The 25,893-nt window shown below is 37.8% G+C and overlaps 1 protein-coding gene across 1 annotated transcript in view; it reads left to right on the forward strand.

The window, feature by feature from the left end:
- The window catches only part of Scp1 (Sarcoplasmic calcium-binding protein 1), a 55,213-nt gene extending 53,467 nt beyond the window's left edge, over window positions 1–1,746 (forward strand). Inside the window, exons 5-6 of the mRNA XM_017248728.3 lie at window positions 1,083–1,235; window positions 1,297–1,746. Coding sequence (XP_017104217.1) covers window positions 1,083–1,235; window positions 1,297–1,413 — 270 coding nt within the window. The 3' untranslated portion in view covers window positions 1,414–1,746. The remainder of the gene's footprint in view (window positions 1–1,082; window positions 1,236–1,296) is intronic.
- The last annotated feature ends 24,147 nt before the right edge of the window (window positions 1,747–25,893 follow it).

A 25,893-nucleotide genomic window follows, 5' to 3' on the forward strand; every position in this document is an offset into this window, starting at 1 on the left:
TATTAAGCTTAATGAAACTTGTCTTAATTCCTCTGCCGCTGATTATGAAATTTTCATCCCAAGTTCTCTGTGTTTTGATTGGATTGTCCATTTTTTGAGGGCGGAATAGAGTTCATTGCGGTAAAAATTTCCACAGAGGACTTACACCATCCTACACTATTAGCTTCGGTGTCAACCGATTTGCCTCATAACTCTATTGAAAATGCCATGGATTCGTTTCACAAAATAATTCACAATGTGTTGAGACAATTTTTTCCAATATGTTCAATCATAATTTTCAACAAAGACACCTTGGCAAACACCTTTAATAAACACCTTTCTCGTCTCAAGAACAGGAAATCAAGAGCTTACAAAAAGTTTCGTAGGCCAGGATCTTTGTTTCATGAGTCAAAAGTTGTATATATTCGTAACCAGTTTATCATTCTTAACAATCAACTTAATAAATGAATATCAAGAATTTTGTAATTAAATTATAAAAATAAATTACCATACATGAACATTTTTTTTGTCAAAATCTCAAAATTTGAGGTGTTTAAGCTCTCTTAACAATGGATATCTTATTTTCCACTATCGTTCAATGAACATATTTCATATTTTGCGTCATATTGCGTCATTTCCGATTGCTCAGTTATATGGCAGCTATAGGATAGCTATAGCTATAGTCTTCCGATCCTTATGAAATATGGTAGGTCGTATTATTAGTTCTAACTCTAGAACTCTAGGATATAGTCGGCCCATACCGGTCCGACTTATATACTGCATGCAAAGGAAAGAAGGGTGTGTGCATAGTTTCAAGTCGATAGCTTTAAAACTGAGACCCTAGTTCGCGTAAAGACAGACAGACGGACATGCTTATATTAACAGAGGAGGCGATCCTGATCAAGAATATATACTTTATAGAGCCGGAGATGTCTCCTTCACTGCGTTGCACACTTTTGACCAAAATTACAATACCCTCTGCAAGGGTATAAAAATGATGGTCAAAGCAATTAAACGGCCCACGTAATATATTTGACTCCAAAAATTTGTGTGTTTTCTGATTTTTGAACTAAAATATTTAATGATTTTTATAATTTTTACAGGCTATGAGGGCTTTTATTGAGTCAAACTTTAAGCTGCTTGATATTGACAGTGATGGTATAGTTGGCGTAAAAGAATATCGCTATAACTGTATAACAAGAATAGCTATCGACGATGTATCTCCTATTGATAAAGCCTTCGAAACATTGTTAAACGTAAGTTACATGAAAGCAGCAAAGGCATAAAAAAATTTAACAAATTTTGTTTTCTTTTTAGGATGAAGATCGGAAACGTGGTGGATTGTCATTAGATCGTTATAAGGAATTATATGGTCAATTTTTGGGAAATACGGCCGATAACCATCCAGCAGTTAATTTGTTTGGACCTTTATAAATTATTTTTGTATAATTAATTGTCTTCGCTGTTGTTCAACTACTATTTTTTTAAGGTTAATTTGTAATTACTATGACTTAAAACTTCTACCATTTAGATTTAAACATTCACATATTTTTGTGTAGAATCGTCAGATAAACAGTTCATTAACATTAATGTTGGATCTTATTTATAAGTACATTGCTCTCAGAAGTAAAAAAAATAGATTATGTTGATTTGCTCTCATAAAGGCTCCTAAATAATTTACCTCTCTCTCGACGCCTGCAAGATTTTTATTAATTGTTGTGTTATTTGAGATAAAATTAGTTAATTCAATAAATTTATAAAATGTAATACCTAATGTGTTTGTTTGGTCATTGATATTTTTTAATGATATTTTAAGTATTCCAAAATATAAAGTCCGAATTAAATTATTGAAACGTTATAAGAATATTTATTCTGCATGCATATGAAACTGCATTATCCGAAGATAGACCCGTTTATAATGCTAAGCAGTGACTTAAAGTATGTACGGAGAGTGCGGCCCGACTAGAGATTGCGAAGCTAAAGCTCTCGAAAGCGGAGAATTAGACATTGCGAAGCTAAAGCTCTATTAGGATAGGCCCGTTGAAGTCGAGCGGCCGAGAAAGAGTCGGCTTGCGACCAACTAAGGCAATATATATGTATGTATGTATGTACATACATACTTAAGCATGATAATAAATTAATTCGGAGCGGCTGCTGCCTGACCCGACCGTGTTTATAAACTTCTTTCTTTTCTGATAAATTTCTTCAGGACTTTAAATGGATACAGGTTTTTTTAATTTTTGTTCGTAAATGGGTTATTTTTTTTAAATAAATATTTGTTACAGTTCTTTGAAGCTTATAGCGCCAGTAAAGACGCCTGTGTAGATGGTGTTGATCGTTTATTTGTTTTGTTCCTCACAACAGCTTACAGCTTACTATGAGCTTACAGTGGGTACAGTCGGTAAGCAATGTTAAGTACTCCAAGCAGTAATTAGCACTTTAAATTTCTGATAAATCAATAATCGTACACAATCCTTCATAAACAAATCATAGTTTTATCATCTTACTTTTCCTCCGCTTCCCTCTAGTGTCAAAGTAGAAAAGCAAGCTTAGGCGCATGGTTACCGGCTGACTTAACAGAGATTCAACATCCGCTTAAATTATTGGTTGTCCAACTTTTTAGTTTAGGAAGCAGTTTTACTATCTATCGCAAAAGGTGTGTAAAATATGTATAGATTTTTTTTGCAAAAAAAGGTGTAACCGATACAAAAAAAAATTTTTAGGTGACGAATTATAAATAACTTTTAATGGGATAAAAAAAGTGACGAATAAACCAGGGGTGCTCAACCCATTGCTCTTGCTGCTCATTTGTTTTTGCAAATGCTCATGCCTACCGAGTTGTGTGAGTCTGCTCACGCCATAAGATTCGCTGCTCACGCCATAAGCATCGTTGGTCCCATCGTAAGCAAAAGGCAGTTACAATAACAATTTTTCGTGTTTTCCCTATTCTCCTCAATCGTACTAATCCGAATGAATTTTGTTGTTGGAGTGCTGAAAACTTTTCACTGCAAGAAATTCATTCTTGTTTTTGTTTCTGCCGAAATGGTCGACCTGTAGCGATGAATTTGTTCTTCGCAGAACATTTTTTTTAACTAAGAAGCTCTGCATATTTGTCATAGTATAATATTAAGCTGTTTTATTTTTTATTATATTGATATTTTTAAACCCCTTGTGAATGTTACTATAATTTTATTTTTCAGTGCAGCCACATGGATGGAAAAAAAATTCTCGCACAAATGTATTGGTGATTTTTTGCATTGGTATGGGAGTTTGCTCTTCCGTATGCAGAGCTTGGGCACCACTGACTTAGAGCATCAGCTAGCATTTCTGTATTCATCTTTATGATGCTTTAGCTTTAGCATAGGGGCCCAGATGACCAAGAGGCGCTTGAGAAACGAATAATTTGAATCTATTAAGCTAGTTGTAATTTATTAAGCTAGGAGGAGTTAGTATGGAAATTTAAAAATCTATACTTTAAACTTGAAGGACAGGAGGGATATTATAGAGTAGAGACCATTGTAGTTCGAACATAAGACCCTGGCTGAAGAATAGAGGACTAAAGTTTCTAGTCCTTCTATTAGGAAGGTTAAATTTAAGCGTGTTAGTAAATTTACATTTACTATGTAGCTGGCTGTCTACATTCCCATTAATTAGGTTATGCAGAAAGACTACACCGAGCATTGTCCTACGATTTGTTAAGCTGGGTAAGTTTATAAGTAAGAACCTACTATTATAAAATGGAAGGTGAAGATTTGCATCCCAGTTTAGACCTCAAAGAGAAAAAATTAAGAAATTCTTTTATACGGATTCTATCCGGTCCTGATGTACTCCATATTGGGGACTCCAGGCACATGAACCGTACTCTAGTATCGGACGGACCAAAGAAATGAATAATGTTTTGGTAATATATGGGTCAGTAAATTCTTTTGACCACCTTTTAATAAAACCAAGGACTCCTTTAGCCTTATTTACCATTAAGGAACCATGGTCGGAAAATTTAAGTTCAATGTCTAATAGGACGCCGAGATCATTAACCTGATCTAATTTCTTTAAGGCAATCCCATTAATAGAATATGTAGCTTACAGAGGGCAAAAACGATTAAAAGACATATGCTTGCATATTGATCTATTAAGTATTAGATCATTAGCTAAACACCATTTTTGAAAGTTATCAAGGTCAGACAGTCCTTCCATCTAAGTAGCTGGAGATCCACGTTAAGAGGTCTATAGGAAAACCCAGCATATTCAGTTTACTCAACAAGAGTCAGTTTTGAACTAAATCAAGTGCTTTGCTGAAGTCTGTGTAAATTACATCGTTTTGATATCCCTTACAAAAGCCATCTATGACAAAGGATGTCAACTCTAGTAAATTTGTGGTGGTGGAGCGACGCTTAATATAGCCATGCTGACAGGGAGAGATAATCGAAGAGCAAAGGTGTTGCAAATGAGGGGTAATTAATTTTTTAAATAATTTAAATGGAATTGCCGACAACTTAGAGATGCCTCTGTAGTTGGCAGCATCGGACTTTTCCCCTTTTTTATGTAGGGGAATTATAAATGATTCCTTCCACTTCAGGGAAAAATCGAGGTTTCCAAAGTTAAGTTGAAAAGTCTTAGAAGAGGTTCGCACAGAGCCCTGGCACAGTATTTTAGCACACAGCCTGGTACTCCATCGGGGCCTGGCGAATAAATGCGTTTGACCCTTAAAAGACCAGATAATAAGTTTTTCTCAGAGAAAAACGGACAGAAAACAAGATTTGCTGCTTGAATATTATATGCGTAAGGCTGATCTGTCAATTTAGGCGGAGAATAAGTTGTTTGAAAAAATTCAGCGAATAGATCGGCAATGGCCTGATCAGAGGTTGCAGAGCAATTTTTAAACGTAAGCAGGAGTGAAAAAGATACGTGTTTACGCTTAGTGTTTACAAAATTATAAAAATGCTTTGGATCCTGAGTAAATTGTATCCGGCAGCGGCAAATATAATTCCTGTAACATTCAGTGTTATGCACGGTAAAATTTGACCGAGCTAGTAGATATCTTGAAAAATCAATACTTCTGAAGGTTTTTTATATTTAAATAAAAGCTTATTTGTAGTATTTTTAGATATTTCCATGGCACACATGAGTTAAAAAATGTATTTAAAGTACAACAAAATTTTTCTAAGGTGAAGTTAAGATCAGTGCATGCCAGAATATCGGACTAATCATATGTATCTTTAAGGCTATTAAGTTTTTGAAAATCAGTTTTACAGAAATAGCGAATCTTATTTACCACTCGTGGAGACATCTGATCGATACCAGGAATGGTTTCGATTGAGACCTCCAGCGTGGGGTGATATGGAACCTCTGGGGTTGAAAGGGGAAAGGCTCTGAAGAGAGCGGTGCTATCAAGATCAGATACAAAACATAAGTCCAAAAACCGACCTAACGAATTTCGAACATGGTTAATCTGACCTAGGGACATGTCAAACATGCCCGTGGTGAAGTCATGGTGAGTGATAAGTGACAAAGATTGTGAGTTATCTACGTTGGACCACTTAAATTCTGGTATATTAAAGTCGCTTACAGCGACGAGCTGTTCACGATCAGTCATAAGATTAAAAACGGATTGAATAGCGGACAAATGCTGCCAATATGTGGGCGGTTGAGACGAAAGCGGTATATACGAGCATGTAATGTATAAAGATTTCTCGGAAAAATGATTGTAATGCTAACAAATTCAATGTCACCAAACTCTTGTGATTTTACCTCTTTTGAAAAAAGAGTGGAGTCTACCGAAATGAGAACTCCTTCCCCCTTCACTGAGGTCAATCCCTTCTAAAAGTGGTGTACTTATTTGGAAAAACATGGAGCTGAAGATCTCAGGCTTTAACCAAGTTTCTGTAAAGGCTATAATATGGGATGCAAAGAAAGAACTATCAGAATATAGTTTGGGGAGTTTGCTACATAGCACCCTAGTATTCTGATAGTAAGTATTAATGACGATACTATTTTTTGGGTAAGTGGACGAAGAAGAGGTGGAAGGTTGGTCAGTGGATCTGATATCGGGTAGTTTAACTCCCGCTGGTTTTAACTTTTTTTTCTTCACGGAACTAGGCTGATGTTCGTGGACAAAAATATTCTCTGGCCAATAACTGAATGAAAAAATACACGGTTGCACTGTGTAAAAGCATGTTGATCATGTAAAAATATTTTCTGTCACTCCTTATGTAGTTTATATTGATTAGGAATATGCAAAATTAGTAAAGATCAATCTAATTAAAGAATACATAAATGCAGATAACAAAACTATAATCCATTTTCACAAAATGGATGAACTTTAAAAAAAAGTAAGTTTTTAGCTGAAGTTTTTTTTTGTAAGATGTCGAAAATTAGTAGTGAAACTATATTTCTTTGTTTATTACCTGTGTAATACATTCAAAAAGATTGTGTTTAAATTTCATACCGATCAGTTTATCTATTTTCCGACATATATATGTAAGTTTAAATAAAATAACAAGTTTTCAGTTGTCGATTACGATTTAATTTCTTGTACGATTTAATTTTTTGTACGATTTAATTTCTTTTTATTACATAGGGAGTATACGTAGCCTGCAGAGGACAAGACGTTTAAAATTTAAACGTTTATACCAGAGCCCCATTGCTCTCGGTGCTCCTTTGTTGCTAAATTTGGTCTTTCATATTGGAAATGAACTGTCATATACGTGTGTTGCTCTCAGCATAGGCAAATGCCAAATACAAAAACCATTTTTCGTGTTTTCCTACTCTCTTCGTTGGTTGCTTGCCGATTTAAGCAACAAAAATTGTAAATTTCGTACTAATACAAAGGCATTTCGTTTTTGTATTGTCGAAAACTTTTCACTGCAAAAAATAATTTTTGGTTGAGATCTCAAACGGTATGGTTGACTTCGGAGCTATACATTTCTTGTATTTATAATTTTATTAGCTGACCCGGCAAACGTTGTTTAGCCACTAGATGACTTTATAATTTCTGTACAAAATTAACTCAGTTCTTGAATTACATATGTATCACTAACCATACAGCATATAGACAACCCATTTTATACAATGAAATTGACTCAAAAATTTCTTGCAACAGGCCCCTGAGTTTTTACTCTCTTTCTTACGCTCATCGTTCGTTCATCTTACGCTCATATTCTCATTGAATGGTTTCTGTTTCTCAGTCTCTGAAAGAAACGCGATGAAGAAGGTTGGTCTGCGCTTGGATTGATCTTCGTATGTATGCGTGTCACACATTCACATACACGGGTGCATGTGTGCGTGCGATTTTGTTTCGAAGCCAGCGCACACAATTTTTGATTATTCTAACTTTTCAGGCTTGCTACCCTTACAAAATTCGGGTATTCGTTATTTGCTGAAATTACGAAAGAAATTATACTACATTTTTAATATTTGAGCATACATTTTAAATTTTTTTGAAGATAAGATTACATTGGGATTAGACTACATTTTCGTTGTATGAACGAACGACGCGGCCTGCCAAAATGCCGTAGAACCCGCACTCATAAACATTTTTACAGCGGGTTCCTCTACGCACTGAGACAATGTTAAGATGATTTTAAAATTTTTTATTTTTTTTATTGGTATATAAATTTTGGAAAATTTATTAAAAGAATAAAAGTATTATATAAATAGATTTAAAAAAAAAAAGGTGTCCCGAGCCTGGTTTGAACTCGTTTTACTTTGCACATCAGCCATCGGCTATCCCTCATTTGTTGTCGCGTGAAAAATTTCTCAAACTCAACTTGTCGCGCTGTGGAACCCGCTCGTTCCAGCGCTGGAACGACCCGCCATAGGAAATTTTTCTTCCAACCTTTAATTGTACATGCCTTGCGAATCCAGTGAGTTCAACAACTTTGTAGGAAAATTTACTGCTTCTCTGTCGTCGCAAACTCAAATCAAATCAAACTCAAATCACCCCCTTTGCGTTTTCTTGGCATTGCTTACTGTACAAAACACTCAATGTATTTACTTAATTACGAAGGATTTTGGCCCCAGTTTAAATTGAGTTAATATGCTATGGTAGCGTGAGTTTGTCAGTGTGATGAGGTAGTAACTCACTTTATATGCGATTTTTGGTATATCGAACAGGATTTAAGAATGTAGTCTCATGTGTAAGGTTGAAAAAATCGATTTTTTTTTTTACATATTTCGATAGTATTGTTTATTAAGAATGTACTGTTAAAGTTTCAAATAAAAATATCAAATAATGACAGAGATACAGCCCATAATCGAGAGCGCGCCTACACCGAAAAGTATGAATTTCTCGGTAGCGTCTAAACTTTAAACTCGTTTTTGTCGGAACGACATTTTTGTGTGCGGCGCAGGTGATTCACATAATTCTATGGTACCGATCTAGCTGAAATTTGGATATGTTGTTCTAAAAAGTTACACCTCTGTCCCGTACTAGAATCATTTATTTTTAATGATTAGTTTTTTTTTTTATCATTAATTTAAGACAAATTTTGTAAATTAAAACAAATTTTTTTTTTTGTGTGTTCGCCATTTTTTTGTTTATTGATGAAAATATTTCATTCTAGTACGGGACAGAGCCATAAGCTTACAAAACAATAATCTATTCTAATTTTTTGTTTCGGATGACTCTAGCAGTCGAAATCACCTGCGCCAGGGACCTACCTTTTTTTTTATATGCATACTTTGGCATGCTATAAAGTGTATTAAACTAGACAAGAATAAATTAAACAAAATATTTTCAAATAGTTTATAATGCCTATAAAAACATATGTGAAAATTGAAACGATCGCAGTATTTTTTATTACAAAAAAAATTTCTTGAAATAACCTCTAAAAAGTAGGCCGGAACATGAGACTACATCCTTAAGAGGATGAAAAATAGATGTTGGCGGATTCTCAGACCTACTCAATGCGCTCACAAAATTTCATGAGAATCGGTATAGCCGTTTCGGAGGAGTATGGTAACAAAAACTGTGACACGAAAATTTTATATATACTCTCGTATACTCGTAGAAGTTTAATTACAAGGAAGAAAAATTTTGAAAGAAAAGACGGAGACGGGAAGCAGGATCGGCGAATAATCCAGGTAAGAGGTCGGTCCAGGAAGAAGAAACATGGCTAATGGATTTCTTCTTTCCAGAACCACCAGATCCGTGTATCCGGATAAGAAAAATGACGGTAGAAAAATTGGGCCTGGCGATTTTCTACTTTTCATTTATTCCAGGGTTAATAAGCCCCAGGCCTGGCATGCCGGCATTTGCTTTTTAGAGCATACGATTCTTCCATTTTTTTTTGGGGACCATAAGCTGCTTAAGCATGGCCCGCCATTCTATAAAAGAAAGACCCGCACTCCCGAACGGGTTCATTCCGTCACAAAATACCATGTATCAATATATAAGTTAACTGAAGTTAACCGAGAAGCGGCAATGTCCGGTTATTTAAGAACCCGCTTTGGCCAAACTGCTGACACAGCGTTTGGCGGGATGCCCATACATAGCGGCGAGCACTGCATATTTGCGTGGCCGCTATGAAATACATTTTGTTTGCTTTAAGTTTCAGTTTGTATTAGAGCCTCAATGAATAAAGAGCATTGAATCAAATCTCCGGCACAGCCGTTAAATAGTAAATTCATTTTATTGAATTGGTCACCGCGCCTCAAGGGCCGTGTAAACGGAGCAAGTGCTCCCACCGTGATTCCCGTCATAGAAGGAATTTCCCTCGGCAACCGCCAGGGGCGATTACCCCATCATCTCTTTAGCGTCTGTGACACCACTGACTGCAGCAAGGGATAACCGATTATAATATAACATACCAAACCATATTTTAATTTACTTATATATACAAAAAATAGGAGAAATCCCGCCATCGGATCCCGGATGTTTAGATTAATATTTATTATACCCTTGGAGAGGGTATTATAATTTTGTCCAAAAGTATGCAACGCAGTGAAGGAGACATCTCCGACCCTATAAAGTATATATATTCTTGATCAGGATCACCTCCTGAGTTGATATGAGCATGTCCGTCTGTCCGTCTGTCTGTCTGTGTCTACGCGAATTAGTCTCTCAGTTTTAAAGCTATCGTCTTGAAACTTTGCACACACCCTTCTTTCCTTTGTATATAAGTACTAGCGACCCCGGCAAACGTTGTTTTGCCCTTTTTTGTTTTCTATAAGGGCTAGCTGTTTTTTCTTCATTTATTTTGGTTAATAAATGTTTTTCAGTATTTCAAGTACATCCAGTATTTTCACGTACAGCAAAATTCCCCTCGCCAATATCTAACAGTTGTTTAGAGAAAGGATGGATCCTGAAGCATTTGATCCCGCATATTCTTGGTCAGTTCTTTTTCAACATTACGCCACAGTTGCGATGATTTTAAGCAAGCATTGAATTCATCAGCGTACGTTAACCGTGAACACCTGAAAGGAGTAACAAAGGGCCGTCAAATAGTTTATCATTGTTTCTTATATCCCTAAATGACCAATCCAATTCCCCAAGCGAATTTTTACGTCCTATAGTGCATTCATCCAAAATATGGGCACTATGCCCATAGACGATTGTTTTTATGTTGCACACTGCATCTGGATTATTTTGAATGTTCAATGACAGCTTAAGTGCTGAATGAGCTGTTATGCCTCCATCTAATAAGGTTGCTGCAACGCCAGAAGATGCAATGGCCAATGCGTTGCCATTTTTTTTAATCGTAACTCGGCAGGAAGAAGCGAAATAAGGAATGTTCACTTTGAATGTTCACAATAATCACTTTGGAATAAGCAGAATTTTCAACATCAGGCTCTTACTGGAATGCTAGTCGAAGAAATTGCCCAGATGTGAATCCTCGATAAACTTGTTGCCGTTGTTAGTTAATTCTTCTTCTAACTATTAATCTGTGCGCTTCTCTTCTTTGAAAAGTGGTCTTTGTTGATTATGTTCATCTCGTGCATCTTTCGATTGTAATTCACGTAACTGCGCCATGCTTACACGCGCCTTTTCATTACCTTTATAAATTTGTTCTCCTGATCTCGTATTCTTTTATCTCGCGCAGCTCTAGAATTGACTGTTTGATGACTAAAATTGGCCCAATTGCGTTTTCTTGGCATTGGTGACTGTAGATGAGTAATCGGCGGACCCCTATTTCAGGGGCATATGACACACACATAAATGTACAATCCGTTACGCTCACAGCCTACTTATTGTTATTCATTACTATAAAAGCAGCCATTTCGGAGGAGTATAATTCCCGTTGTCGAACGGGATAAAAAGTATCCTATGAACGTCTCCTGGCTCTAAGCTACCTCCCTACCAATTTTCTGCAAATCTGTTCATCCGTTCTTGAGTTATAAGTGGTGTAACTAACATGACTTTCTTTTATATATATAGATCTATATAAGGTATATAAGTATACGCTGTATATAAGTCGGAACGACCGGAATCGGCCAACTATATCCTATAGCTGCCATATAACTGATTGATCGGAAATGGTGTAACTTTAGTGGTTTTAGAGTTAGAGAGATGAAATTTTGAAAATTGGAATCGGCCAACTATACCCTATAGCTGCCATATAACTGATTGATCGGAAATGGTGTAACTTTAGTGGGTTTAGAGTTAGAGAGATGAAATTTTACATGAGAGCTAAAATAGTACGACGTGCCAAATTTCAAAAGGATCGGCCGACTATATCCTATAGCTGCCATATAACTGAACCATCGGAAATGACCATACTTTCGTAGAAAGCTGGAACTTGGAACAGATTTTATTTTTGGTCAGTTGATCCAACCTACCAAATTTCATAAGGATTTTTGACTACATTTTCGTTGTATGAAATGGGTTGTCTATATGTTGTATGGTTAGTAAGCCTTACACGATTCAAGGGGATTAAAGTTGCCAGTTATAAAAAAATACTTTGATTTGTGTTATAATTTTGAATTAGAAATTAGAATATTCTTTTGTTTAATATATATTCGAATTTTAAAATAAAATTCTTGTACATTTAAAATAATATTAACACTTTTAACGACTAATAGTAATGTCTTCTTGACATTTTTTGATAACGTTTGTTTAATGGAAATAAAAATGAACCAAAAATGATATGCGTGACGAGTAGGGAGGCATGTGGAAGGAATGGCTACGAGGGAGGAAAGGCTACGAGGCTCTAAGTCAGCCGGAGCATGAGGATCTGTGATTTAATAGAGTAGGCATAAATGTTACATATGTGTTTAAGTGTTGTATAATGTCAAATAGATCTTTGTGTTTGTAGAATATATTTGTTGTTAGCGGTCTAGTGGGAAGTGTCAGGGGAGTCACGGCCCTGGTTGAGCTTGCCGGATCCAGAGCCATGCCGATAGGCGGACCTTAAAATTGTCATAACAAAGTAAGAAAAAGGAAAGCTAACTTAACAGAAAAAATTGATTTACCCTTGCAGTTATGATCGGATATAAATCGTTAAAAAAGTTCCAACTTTCTCAATTTCCTAGTCCCATACATTAGTCCCAAGCTTTTATCTTCAAAAACACAAAAGTTGATAGTTTTAATAAATACAAAAAACCGCTTTCGATCGCTCAGTTATATGAAAGCTATAAGATATAATGGGCCAATACCTATGAAATTTGTAGGTCATATATTAAAAGTTTCATATTAAACAAGAAAGGAAAGCTAACTTCGGGCGGAGCCGAAGTTGATATACCCTTGCAGTTAAAACCGGATATATATCGCAAACATCGGATATAGTTGGCCGCTCCTTATGGGAATATGAATATATAATCCAATTTTTTACAATACAAAATCTAAAAAAAGTCCCAAACTTCTATCTTCAAACATACCAAAGTTGGTATTTCTACCAAAAACCATTTCCGATCGTTCGGTTATATGGCAGCTATAAGATATAGTCGGCCAATCGTTATGAAATTCTGTAGGTCGAATAAACTGACCAAAAATATAATCTGTACCAAGTTCCAGCTTTCTATCTTAAAAAACACGAAAGTTGGGTCATTTCCGATCGTTCAGTTATATGGCAGCTATAAGATATAGTCGGCCGATCCTTACGAAATTTGGCATGTCGTATTATTTTGCCAAAAATAGCGCTCGTGTCAAATTTGAACTCTCTAACTCTAAAAACACCGAAGTTATACCATTTCCGATCAATCAGTTATATGGCAGCTATAGGATATAGTCGGCCGATCCGGGCCGTTCCGACTTATATACTGCGTGCAAAGGAAAGAAGGGTGTGTGCAAAGTTTCAAGACGATAGCTTTAAAACTGAGAGACTAGTTCGCGTAGAAACAGACAGACGGACAGACAGACAGACGGACAGACGGACATGCTCATATCAACTCAGGAGGTGATCCTGATCAAGAATATATATACTTTATAGGGTCGGAGATGTCTCCTTCACTGCGTTGCACACTTTTGGACAAAATTATAATACCCTCTGCAAGGGTATAAAAACACGAAATTTGGATCATATCCAACCTTTTAGTTATATGGCAGCTTTAAGATATAGTTGGCTGATCCCTATAAAATTAAGTGGGTCGTATTGGCTTGCCAAATATAAATCGCTTGTATAAAAAAAATAAATTCTTGTTTTGCCAAATATCCACAGAAAATTCAAACTCTCCAAATTCCAAAACACCAAAGTTATAGCATATCCGATCAATCTTTTATATGGCAGCTATAGGAAATAGTCGTTCGATCCCTTCCTTTCCAACCTAAATTTTGCGTGCAAAGGAAAGAAGAGTGTGGGCAAAGTTTCAAGCTTTATAGCTTTAAAACTTAGAGACTAGTTCGCGTAGAAACTAAGAGACAGACGGACTGAAGGATATGCTTAAATCAACTCAGGAGGTGATCCTGATCAAGAATGTATATACTTTATAGAGTCGGAGATGTCTCTTTCTTGCGTTGCACACTTTTGACCAAAAATAATTATACCCTCGGCAAGGCTATAAAAATACGCACAAAAAATATATTGACCAACAAATGGTTTTATCTGTGAATGTTTTTTTTATGAATAAATTCTTTAATATGACAATAATACAAAGCAATACAATAATCTGACAATTTATGACTAAAATACATATATACCAAAATATCGCTATATTAAGACGATTATTACACCGATTGAGGGTTGCCCGTAAGATTTAGCCCCAGCCTGGGTGATTGAGCGCTGTGGTTTGAAGCCCGCTTGAGTTGGGTTTGATAAGAGATTATTTCACAAGAGAGAGCCTTTTTCTTCTAAAACGTGGCCCGGCGTGCGAGACTTATTATCGAAGTTTTGCGTGCTCAAAAATTATAAAGTAATATTCTTATAATTGGTTCGGGTGAAACCGTAAGAGAAAAGAACACTCCAATTTCCCCAGGGCGTCGCCCGAGAATCCCGTGATCGCTCCTGCGAAATTTCAGTTGAGTCCATGGAGACACCATCATGGAGGAAAAAAAACAACAAAAGCAGCCCAACAGTAGTAGGCTTTCGAAAAGTTGCCCTGTCGGGTCAGGCAGCCGTACAGCGGTTTAATATTAATGTAATGTTTAGTGTAATGTTTATTTATTAGGCTGAAGTTTGTACAAATCGCTTAGTTGGTCGCGAACCGACGCTCTCTCGGCCGCTCGAATCAACGGGCCTGTCTTTAAAGAGTTTTAGCTCCGCAATGTCTAGGTCGGGCCGCCCTCTCTGTACATTACTTGGGTCTCTGCATGCACCATAAGCTGGTCTATCTTGTGATCATCTGGCTTCATCTGCATGCAGAAATAAACATTTATAACGTTTCAAAATTACTTAAATTCTTTAATTGAAAACGCTCAATGACGTAACAATCTCAACAAAATTTAAGTAGTGAATTTTTTTTTTTACATGTTTTGTTAAAAATAAAAAAAAAGGCTCAAAACTTAAATAAAATAACTATTCCGACTAAAGTTATTTAAAATAACAAAACTTCAAATATTTAAAAATTTTGTGTTCTTATATGTGATGAAAATCGTAGGAACAGTTTTTTTTTGCGGAATGCAAAGGTTTATATTATCGCATTTACGGCAGACAATTTGAGTTTTGGATTTACAACCAGGAAGCTTACAATTTTTTTTTTGTCAGCGCGTGATAAAAACCTGAGAAAATGCAAGACATTATCATAACGTACATAAATTGTCGGTAGGAATTTTTTTTTTCCTGTGCACCATCACCTTTCCAGGATCTTGTCGTGGGCCTTTTTGGCTGACAAGGAGTTTGTAGCATGCAAAACACATATGCAACCTCATATCGAAATTTTGGTATTTCGAGCTGGTTTATTGTCTTGTTTGCGTCTGGCTGGTTTATTCGGTGGAAAAAACTGTAAGGATGGTAAGCATATTTGTAAATAGTCGATTTGTGAACTTGTTGCTTTTAACTGGAATTTTTTATTGACCAATAAGTTCACACCATCTATATGGCTGTTATATTCGTGGATTACATTTGGGAAATCTATGTCAACGTATTTTTTTTCTGAGCGAACAAAACATGAAACCTGACCTTTTGAATTCGTTTTATTCAGGAAAGGCTTTGTGCCCGAGTAAGTCGATGCAAATCGCTCTGCCTTATATTCATTCCAAACATAGCTAACATAGAATTCGAAATATGTACAATTTTTTCAATCGCTTCTTGATCTTCCTCATTGACAGAAAACGCTGCCTCGCAAACATCTTCAGTCAAATTGTCTTTCAATTCTTCTTCTCCGTCTTTATAAATGTAAAAATCAGTGGAATTTACAAATTTCTCAATCTCCACATCGGGAGAGTTGATAGCTCATTCATTTGGTGTCGTTCCATATATACTGAAGAAATTATTTAAATTTTAATATGCCATAGGTTTTTCCACTTTGAAACCACTTTCCACTGTAATTCGAACTTAAGACCCTAAGAATAGGTCGTGTTGTGCATATGTCGAACTAAAAAGGCTAAGGAACAGAGGACTAATGTTTCTAGTCCTTCTATTAGGATACATCACCTTCTATCTACATTACCAATAATAAGGTTGAGTAGAAAAACGACACCCAGCATTATCCCACGAAAAGTTAAGGGGGGTAAGTTTATCAGTAAGAGTCTGTTACAATACGAACAAAGACGAAGATTTGTTAAGACTCAGATAAAAAGCCAAGATAAGACCTCTATGCAGTCCTACTTCTATGCAGTTGGTGTACTTCATATTGGGGATTCCAGACACATGAGCAGTATTTAGTATAGGACGGACCAAAGAAACAAATAAACTTTTCGTAATGTAGGGGTCGTTAAATTTTTTTACTTTTACACTTTAAACGAAAATTTTTTTTTTTTTTTTTTTTTTGTAATAGCAGGGTAATGTTTATTTAAAACTGTCCATTAGGGACAACCATTAAATTTTATCACGTAAACTTCACGTATAGATAATTTTAAATATTAATATGGTAGAAAAAAATTAGAGTAGTAGGGGAGGGGAGGTCCAGCGGGTGTGTCCTTTTAAGTCTTCTGGGTTGCTCGCTGTTGTCCAGCAGGGAGCTGGCCAACCGGTTCGGGTGATTATGAAGCCTCTGCATGTAACGTGCGCTGCTTCTTTGTATCTCGTCCTTGACCCAAGGGAAATTGAGAACCTCGTGGATGGTGCGATTGTCATGATAGACGTGGGCCCCAGTGGCGATTCGAAGGGCTCTATTTTCGAAAGCTTGCATAGTTCGGACATTCGTCTTGCTCGCAGTGCCCCAGAGCTGTATCCAGATAGGGATCCAGTATCCGTACGTCCAGATCCAGTATCCGTACGTCCAGATAGGGCGTATTATTGCCTTGTAAATGAGAAGTTTAGTGGAAGTTCTCAGCTTCGATCTCCTACCCATAAGCCAGTAGAAGGCTCGAAGTCTTTGATTAGCCTGTTTCCTCTTCTTAATCAGATGGGGCTTCCAGGCGAGCCTCCTGTCTAGGGTGAATCCCAGGTACCTGGGATTGTCTACCTGTGGGATTGGAGAGCCGTTAAGGTTAACTGGAGGGCAGTTGCCTTTGCAGAGAGAAAATGTGGAGGCAGTGGACTTCTCATTATTGACGGCAATGTTCCATCGCTTTTGCCAGTCGCTGAGCAAGTCAAGCTGCAATTGCATCGTATCGGCTGCCCCCAATGCGCTATCGGCGGTGGTAAGGAAGGCGGTGTCGTCTGCATAGGTTGCTGCGAGCAGGTCAGGCCTCTGAAGAACAGGGAGGTCGGCCGTGTAAGCATTGTACATCAACGGGCCAAGAACGCTGCCTTGGGGTACACCAGCGTGAGCTTCTCTAATACCGGAGATGGCCTCGCCACATCTAACAGCAAATTTACGAAATTTACACTTTTACACTTTAAACGAAAAATTAAAACTTAAATAAGTTTACTTATTATAATATTCCATTGCTTAAGTAATGCCACCATTTATCATTAAAAAAATATAAATATCTCACCTATAGAATATGTAGCAATTGTAAACATTATTAAAATAAGTACTACCCTAGCTTTTTTTAACACAGAAACTAATTAAATTTTTTAAGTGGACCTTGACAATAGATAAATACAAACTATGAATCTAAAAAGTTAATTTAATAAATCCAGTGGATGCTTCCTCTTGAGTCTTCTGATGGTGGTGCTGCTGTCCATCAAATTGGTGGCACATGTGTTGGGATGTCGCTTTAGTCTGTCCTTGTATTTAGCGGCCAATCTTCTAACTTCAGCGCTGACTGTAGGGATGCCCAGTTGAGCATGAATAGTCAAATTGTCATGGTAAGAATGAGCCCCAGACAGCGTCCTGAGAGCTCCGTTCTGTACCAGCTGAATGACTTTCGTATTGCTTGGACTCGCTGTGCCCCACAGTTGGATACCATACGTTCAAACTGGCTTCACTATTGACTTATATATTAGTATTTTTACCCTCAGCTTCAGGGTTGACTTTCGTCCAATCAACCAGTAAAGCTGCCGCAGCTTTTTCTGTACTTGCATTCGTTTGCGCAGTAGATGGGTCCTCCATGTTAGACGCCTGTCGAACGTCATTCCCAAGTGTTTAGGGGTTGAGTTAGGTGGTATGGCAGTGCCTCCAATGCTAATCTGTGGACAGTCGCCTCTCCTCAAGGTAAATATAGTTTGGGCGGACTTATCATGTTTAATCGCAATGTTCCATCTTTGAAGCCACGGGTCAAGGGCGCAGACAGTCCCCCTTTTGTCTTGAGACAGTCAGAGGCATCTTGTAGCAAGCTTGCCGAGGCTAGGAAAGCTGTGTCGTCTGCATATGTTGCGGCTAGCAAACCTCCTTCATCTATTACATGCATATCTGCTGTAAATAGTGTGTAGAGTATTGGATCAAAAACACGGCCTTGCGGGACACCTGCCTTAATGGGTCCATAATCTGACCTTGAGTCTCCACATCTGACCCTAAATGACCTGTCTAAATGATTCAGATATAACTTGAGGAAGGCGTAATGCTCATGGGGTACGCTCATTATACCCTTGCAGAGGGTATTACAATTTTGTCCAAAAGTTTGCAACGCAGTGAAGGAGACATCTCCGACCCTATAAAGTATATATATTCTTGATCAGGATCACCTCCTGAGTCCGTCTGTCCGTCTGTCTGTTTCTACGCAAACTAGTCTCTCAGTTTTAAAGCTATCGACTTGAAACTTTGCACACACTCTTCTTTCCTTTGCACGCAGTATATAAGTCGGAACGGCCGGGATCGGCCGACTATATCCTATAGCTGCCATATAACTGATTGATCGGTAATGGTATAACTTTGGTGTTTTTAGAGTGAGAGCGTTTAAATTTGACACGAAAGCTATTTTTGCCAAAACATTACGACATGCCAAATTTCATAAGGATCGGCCGACTATATCCTATAGCTGCTATATAACTGAACGATCGAAAATGGTATTTGGTAGAAATATCATTTTTCGTATTTTTGAAGATAGAAGCTTGGGACTTTTTTTTAGATTTTTTATTGTAATTAATTGGTTTTATTATGATGTAATCATAAGGATCGGCCAACTATATCCGATGTTTGCGATATATATCCGGTTTTAACTGCAAGGGTATGCCAACTTCGGAACCGCCCGAAGTTAGCTTTGCTTTCTTGTTTTTATTTTCATTAGTAGTCCTGGTTGTCAGACCCTGTCAAATGCATGCTTGACGTCAAGGAAAACTGCGCAACAATATTTCTGCTCCTCCAGGCTGTTTAGAATCTTTTGTACAATCCTGTGGCATTGCTCCGGGGTGGCGTGACAACGCCTGAAACCAAATTGATAGTCTGGAATCAAGCCAGCCTCGTCCAATACAGTCTAAAATCTGAGCAGAAATAGTCTCTCAAGTAACTTGGATAGTACTGATAATAAGCTTATCGGCCTATATGAAGTAAGATTAGCTTCAGGCTTTCCTTGCTTCGGAATGAAGATGACCTCCGCCTTTTTTTAGTCAGAGGGGAAGTGGCCGATCTCCTAGCACGCATTGAATATGCTCGTAAGCCTTTGGATACCTAATGGCGAGAGAAGTTTAATGGCAAGTGCTTTAAGGATGTAGTCTCATGTGTGAGGTTGAAAAATCAATTTTTTTTTTTTTTTATATTTTGATAGTATTGTTTATTATGAATGTCAAATGAAAAATAATGAATGAAAAATATCAAATAATGACAGAGATACAGCCCATAATCGGGAGCGCGCCTACACCGAAAAGTATGAGTTTCTCGGTAGCGTCTAAACTTTAAACGCGTTTTTCTCGAAACGACATTTTTGTGTGCGGCGCAGGTGATTCACAAAATTCTATGGTACCGATCTAGCTGAAATTTGGATATGTTGTTCTAAAAAGTTACACCTCTGTCCCGTACTAGAATCATTTATTTTTAATGATTAGTTTTTTTTTATCATTAATTTAAGATAAATTTTTTTAATTTTTTTTAATTTTTTGGTTTGTGAGTTCGCCATTTTGTTGTTTATTGATGAAAATATTTCATTCTAATACGGGACAGAGCCATTAGCTTACAAAACAATAATCTATTCTAATTTTTTGTTTCGGATGACTCTAGCAGTCGAAATCACCTGCGCCAGGGACCTATCTTTTTTTTTTATATGCATACTTTGGCATGCTATAAAGTGTATTAAACTACACAAGAATAAATTAAACAAAATATTTTCATATAGTTTATGATGCTTATAAAAACATATTTGAAAATTGAAACGATCGCATTATTTTTTATTACAAAAAAAATTTTTGAAATAACCTCTAAAAAGTAGGCCAGCACATGAGACTACATCCTTAAGGCTATCCGCACCCGGTGATTTTTTGGTGTTGTGGCCAGAGACATCCTCTGAAACCTCCTCTTCCAACACTGACAGAGGCTCCAATTGACAGAGACAGGAACCTCTCAAACTCAGCTTCCTCCAAATGAGCAGCAAATGCGTCCGCTTTCTCTTGATCGGAACGGCACCACTCACCGTCGGCTTTCCTAACCTGAGCCACCCTTTTCTTTGGACGCTTGATGTGACTTGTCAGTTGCCACAAGTTATGCTCGGGGTCGCCGGGTACGCCGGGTACGTGATCTTATCATCCGGGAACTGGTAACCTTCTTCTCAACAGGGGTATTAGCGATGAATACACCTGAATAGCGTAGATCCTTTAGGGTTAATCTGCCTTTAGGGTTAATCGCCCTCGTCCCCTACCATGGATGCTTGGCATTGAAATCACCTGCGAGTATAAATTTGTCGCCCATGTCATTCAGCAGAAAATCAAATTGGTTATCGGACACTCTCTGTCTAGGAGGAATATAAGCGGAACCGATGATGATTTTCCCCTCAGGGGTAGAGACATTGATTTTGGCGCGCTGGATCCATTCCTCCGTGCCCTCTGCCACTGGGATGATTCTCATGAATGATATACTAGCCGTGTAAAGTCAGGTATGATTTGTGTGTAAAGTGGGTTTCTGAAATTAGCAAAATGTCGATGCGGGTGTGAATAAAATGCTCCACCTCTAGCCTTTTATTAACTAGGCCGTTAGCATTCCAGAAGGCTATGGCCTATTTCTTTCAGAAGGCTGCAGGCCTATTTGTTGCATATCTGGGAAAGGGTGGATCTAATCATTGAACTCATACGTTCAAACATCTTGTCCAAAACTCTCTCCAGGAGGTTTTCCACTCTCGTCGTAAAGGGTGCCAACTGGTCGGCTTGTGGCGTCTCGGGTGCTGTCACTTGTTGCTGTTGTGGACGGGCCCCTCCTCTGGCTATATTAGCATAGCTAGCATAGCTCTTTGATGAGGTGTCCACTGTTGGATAGTGTCCTTTCTATAGAATCCTTTCTATAGCTTCCTTTAGAAATCCCTTTAACAATTTATATCGATCTATATAAACTCCTTTAGGTCCTTAAGTTTAGTGAGCTCAACGATGCTTCTGTCCGAATCAAAAAGCTGTAAAACTGTTTCACCACCCGTCAGTTTAATGAAAATGGTCTCCACTTCTGTTTAAGATCATAAAGTTGGTCTCTACGAAAGGTTAGGTAAGGTTGAGATAAACTTGCGGGTGGTCAGTAAATGACTACGCGTATCCACCTAAGCCACTGGGGCTCCTTGTGATACCACATGGACAAGGGATCCTGCAAGGGGACCCTCCTCTTATTCGTAAGCTTTAATTTTCTGAAAGTCTTCATTACTAGAATTCACTAAAATTTTTTCTAGATTTTCCTAAAAAGTGCAACATTTAAACGAACACTCGCCGCAGTTTTAGTTGAGAGGAAAATCTTCTATCTTGCGGTTAATTTTTTTTACTTCCTTCTGTAGAAGTTTTATTGACTGATTAATCCGGGGCTCATTGGCCACTTATCTTCTGGTTCCTTTTAAAATTCTACAGGCTCCTTTACATCTCCATCTTTGGCTCCTTTACATCTCCATCTTTGGTACAGTCCGCCACATGCTATCAACTGATCATTCTTGAACTTCAGAAACTCTATTCAATACGAACGTTGAAACCGACGAAGAATGAGAACGAATCTAATGAAGAGTAACCTTTGAATCCTACCAAAAAAAACTTCTTTCATTCGGAACTTTGATACTTTTTGTCTACTTTTGTCTAGAGCGGTCATACTCTTTTGAATGTGTCCATAGGAAGGATGGGGAATCACATTAAAATCTGTGCTCCTTAAACAGAAATTTCTCAAAAATCTACTTTCCATCTCTTTATTTACAATTCTTCTTCAAAAGAATAATTAAAAATACCGGTATGGAATTCTAGCTGATATATTTATATCTCTGTCGCAGCACGTTCACTTTTTAATTTTTTAATTAAAAATGGTGCACCGTGAGGACCACCACCGTCAAAGCCGACAAGCTAGAGCAAGAAATCTTCAGCGCTTTCGTCCTATAGGAAAGTACCATATTAGCGAGGGCTTTCAGTAATAATATTATTTATATTTTTAAGGTTGTACCAGTTGAACCAGTAAACAGTTGTACCGCGCAAAATAATGAAATTTTATCGATTGTTTTTTGACACCATAGAAAATATTTATCAAAAATGTGTTACCGACGTTGTTTAGTACAGGTTTTTGGGTACTTATTTAAATTTTTTCATAAAAAAATATTAAATAATAAAAATGTTATAGCCGAATTCCAAGATCGACTTTTTTCGTTTGTGTCTTGCGGTGGACATCATATCCCGGGAACGGTTCATCCGAAATCAAATAAAAAAAAATTCGTTAGTATGTATATTGTATTGCCTAGTCCGTTGTACAAATTTTGATTAAAAAAAAAAATGGCGACGGTTTTAACAAAAAATGTACTTTTTCAAGGTATAAGATTTTCCATTTTTATGCTCTAAAAAAAAAGGGGTTTTCAAAAAAATTTAAAATCCTTCGTTCGCAGACTAGCTAATATCATAATAAATATGTAAGTGGTCAAAATTTGGTGTTGATCGGATTAATAGTTTTTTAGTAATCATGTCCACCGCAAAGGTAACTTCGAAAAAAACAAGATTCTGAGATAATCGCGTTTAAAGTTTAAAGTTTGTTCTAGTTTGATGTGCAGGTAGTGCGCAATAAATAGCTACAACTTCGGTTCTAATGCTCCGATCGTTGTGAGAGTATTATGAACATTATATACCTAAAGAATATGCATTACAAAAAATAGATTTTTTCATCTATCAAACCGTATATTACCCCTTAAATAAAGGTAATATGCTATGATATGAGAGAAAGCATACCCAAAGAGGCTCTTTGATGATTAAACTCTAAATTTTTTTACCTGTCTATTCAAATATTTTTTTCCGCGGTATTTCAGAATTCAGAGAATGACTAGATCACCAATTAGTCCAGCTAGCATTCCTGCATTCATCTCAAAGAATAATAAGGGGAAACATCGAGGCTTCTAACGATAAGCTAAAAAGTCTATGAAGAGGTATGCATAGAGGCACAGTATTTTAGCAGCCTGGTCCTCCATCAGGGGCTGGCAAAAAAAAACGGGTTCAACCTTAAAAGATTCGCTAATAAGCATTTTTCGAACAAAGACGGACAGAAAGTAAAATTTAATGATTTATAGACGGACAGAAAGTAAAATTTAATGATTGAATGATATACACATGCGTAAGGCTGATGTGTCATTTTACCCAAAAAACAAGTTGCTTGAAAACAATTTTCGAATAGATCGGCACTGGCCTGATCAGAGGTCGCAGATGAATTTTCAAGCGTTAGCAGAGGAGGGAAAGATACGTGTACGGTTAATGGTTACAAAGTAATTAAACTGCTTTGATCCTGAGCGAACTGAATCCGGCCGCAGCAAAAATAATTGCTGGGATTTGTAAAGAAGTGTTCCACGACACACATAAGTCAAAAATGTATTTAAAATATGGTAAAATTTTCCTAAGGTGGCATTAACATATATCCAGATATCAGACCAATCAAATGTATCCATAAGGCTACTACGTTTGTAAAACACCAGTCTTACGGAATCCTTACGAAAACAGCGATTCTTATTTGCCACGCAAGAAAACTTCTCACCGATACCAGAAATGATTTTAAATGAAACCTCAAGCGTGGGGTAATATGGAACCTCTGGTTTGAAAGGGACAAAGCTCTAACGAATTTCCAACATGGTGAATTTGCACTAGGGAGATGTCAAACATGCCCGAAGTAAAGGCGTGGTGCGAAATAAGTGATGAATGTGGCGGGTAATCGACTTTAGACCGCTTCAGTTGTGGAATATTGAAGTCACCTAGAGCTACAAACTGGTGCCAATCGGACCTAAGATTAAAATAATTCTCACGGACAAATGATGCTAGTATGTGGGCAGTTCGGACAAAGAAGGTGTATATATATGAACAGGTAATAAAAAAAGATTTACCGGACAAACCGCTTTACCGCTATGGGCCGGGCAATTGCTCTATTAGTGGCCAGTGATCGTAAGTACCTCAGCAACTTTGTGCTTGGTCAGAGAAGATGCCACGAGCATCCGGCCATACGTTTTACTTTTTGTCAACTTAAGATAGTTCACTTTAGTTCCCCAACAAATAAAGAGCCAAAGCTCGCTAGATACAACTCTGGCAGTCGCCGTTACCGATTTATAAATTTTACATACCCCGGCTGGGGTGCATGTTGTTGCTCCACCTTCTATGCCTACCAGCACGGAAGGAGCAAAAAGTCTACGCTAACCAGCAATGAATTTGAGCCCATTTTGGACTGCCTGGGAAATGACATCAGAGGCCGTTCTGATGTCCTTGTAGCTGGGGACTTTACCGCGTGGACGCAGGACTGGGGAAACGTTTGCCTCACTCGATCTCGTACTGCTAAACGACGGAAACCAGCACACTTTCAGCAGAGCCGGAGCAGGATCCATCATAGATCTAACGCTAGCGACTGGTGCTAACTGGAAGATAAGCGGCAGCTTTACGGCCAGCGACCACGAAGCGATATTGGGCTCAATTGGGAGACCTCAAGAAAAACCGAGGGAACCGAACCCACGAGGCTACAGAGTCGGTACGCTTCAGGTGAGGTACCTGAACCGAGGCAGCGCGCGACATCGGCAACGTCCCATCAAGCGGAGCCAACGAAATGGCTGACACCCTGGCAGATAAGTTCGAGGCAGCGTGCAAGTTAAATTATTTGTTGTTCGATGAATTAAAAAAATTTAATTTTTATTTTAATTTATACAACTTGGTGTTAAACCTTTATTTATTAAACTTAATTATTACAAGACACTTTCGATTTTCTTAAATATTTTCTGTCAACCGTATAATAATATTTTCTGTTTCTTCGGAGGGAAGCTGATGTTTACTTTTAATTTTGATTTGTTTATGGGAAACCGAGTTCGGACCGTAGAGCCAAAGACAAAGCCAAAGGCAAATGCAGAGTTTCAAAATATTGTTTATAAAATCCAAAAGTGGAAAGCCATAAGTGGCCTGGATTTATGGGTTGGATAATTGAGCCAAAGACAAAGCCAAAGGCAAATGCAGAGTTTGAAAATATTGTTTATAAAAGCCATAAGTGGCCTGTATTTACGGGTTGGATAACTTGCATGGCGAGCATGCAGTCGAGAAGCCGCTCCGTAGAAACCATGCTCCCTTTTACTGGTGGAGCGACGAGATTAGATCCATACGAGCGGAGTGTATGATGCAAGGAGGCTGATGCAGCGAGCGAGAGGCAGCGATAGCTTTGAGGAGCGGCACCTAGCCTTAAAAGACCGTCGTAGAGCTAAGAAGGTGGCCATCTAATATAGCAAAAGGAAATGCTTCCTGGAGCTATGTGACTCGGCTTAGGAAAACCCATGGGGCAACGCATATCGGTTAGTGTTGAAGAGGCTGCGCGTAGGAGGCCAGTCCCCCACGGACCCGAACGCACTAAGGACCATAGTGCGAGCGCTGTTCCCAGCCGGTAGCCAGATCACCCAGCTACCCAGACATGGAAGTGGCTGAGAGGGCAACGGAAGAGGAAGTTTTGGCCATAGGGTGTGGCCTA

Source organism: Drosophila bipectinata, chromosome 2R, assembly GCF_030179905.1.
Source record: "Drosophila bipectinata strain 14024-0381.07 chromosome 2R, DbipHiC1v2, whole genome shotgun sequence".
NCBI classification, from domain to species: Eukaryota; Metazoa; Arthropoda; class Insecta; order Diptera; family Drosophilidae; genus Drosophila; species Drosophila bipectinata.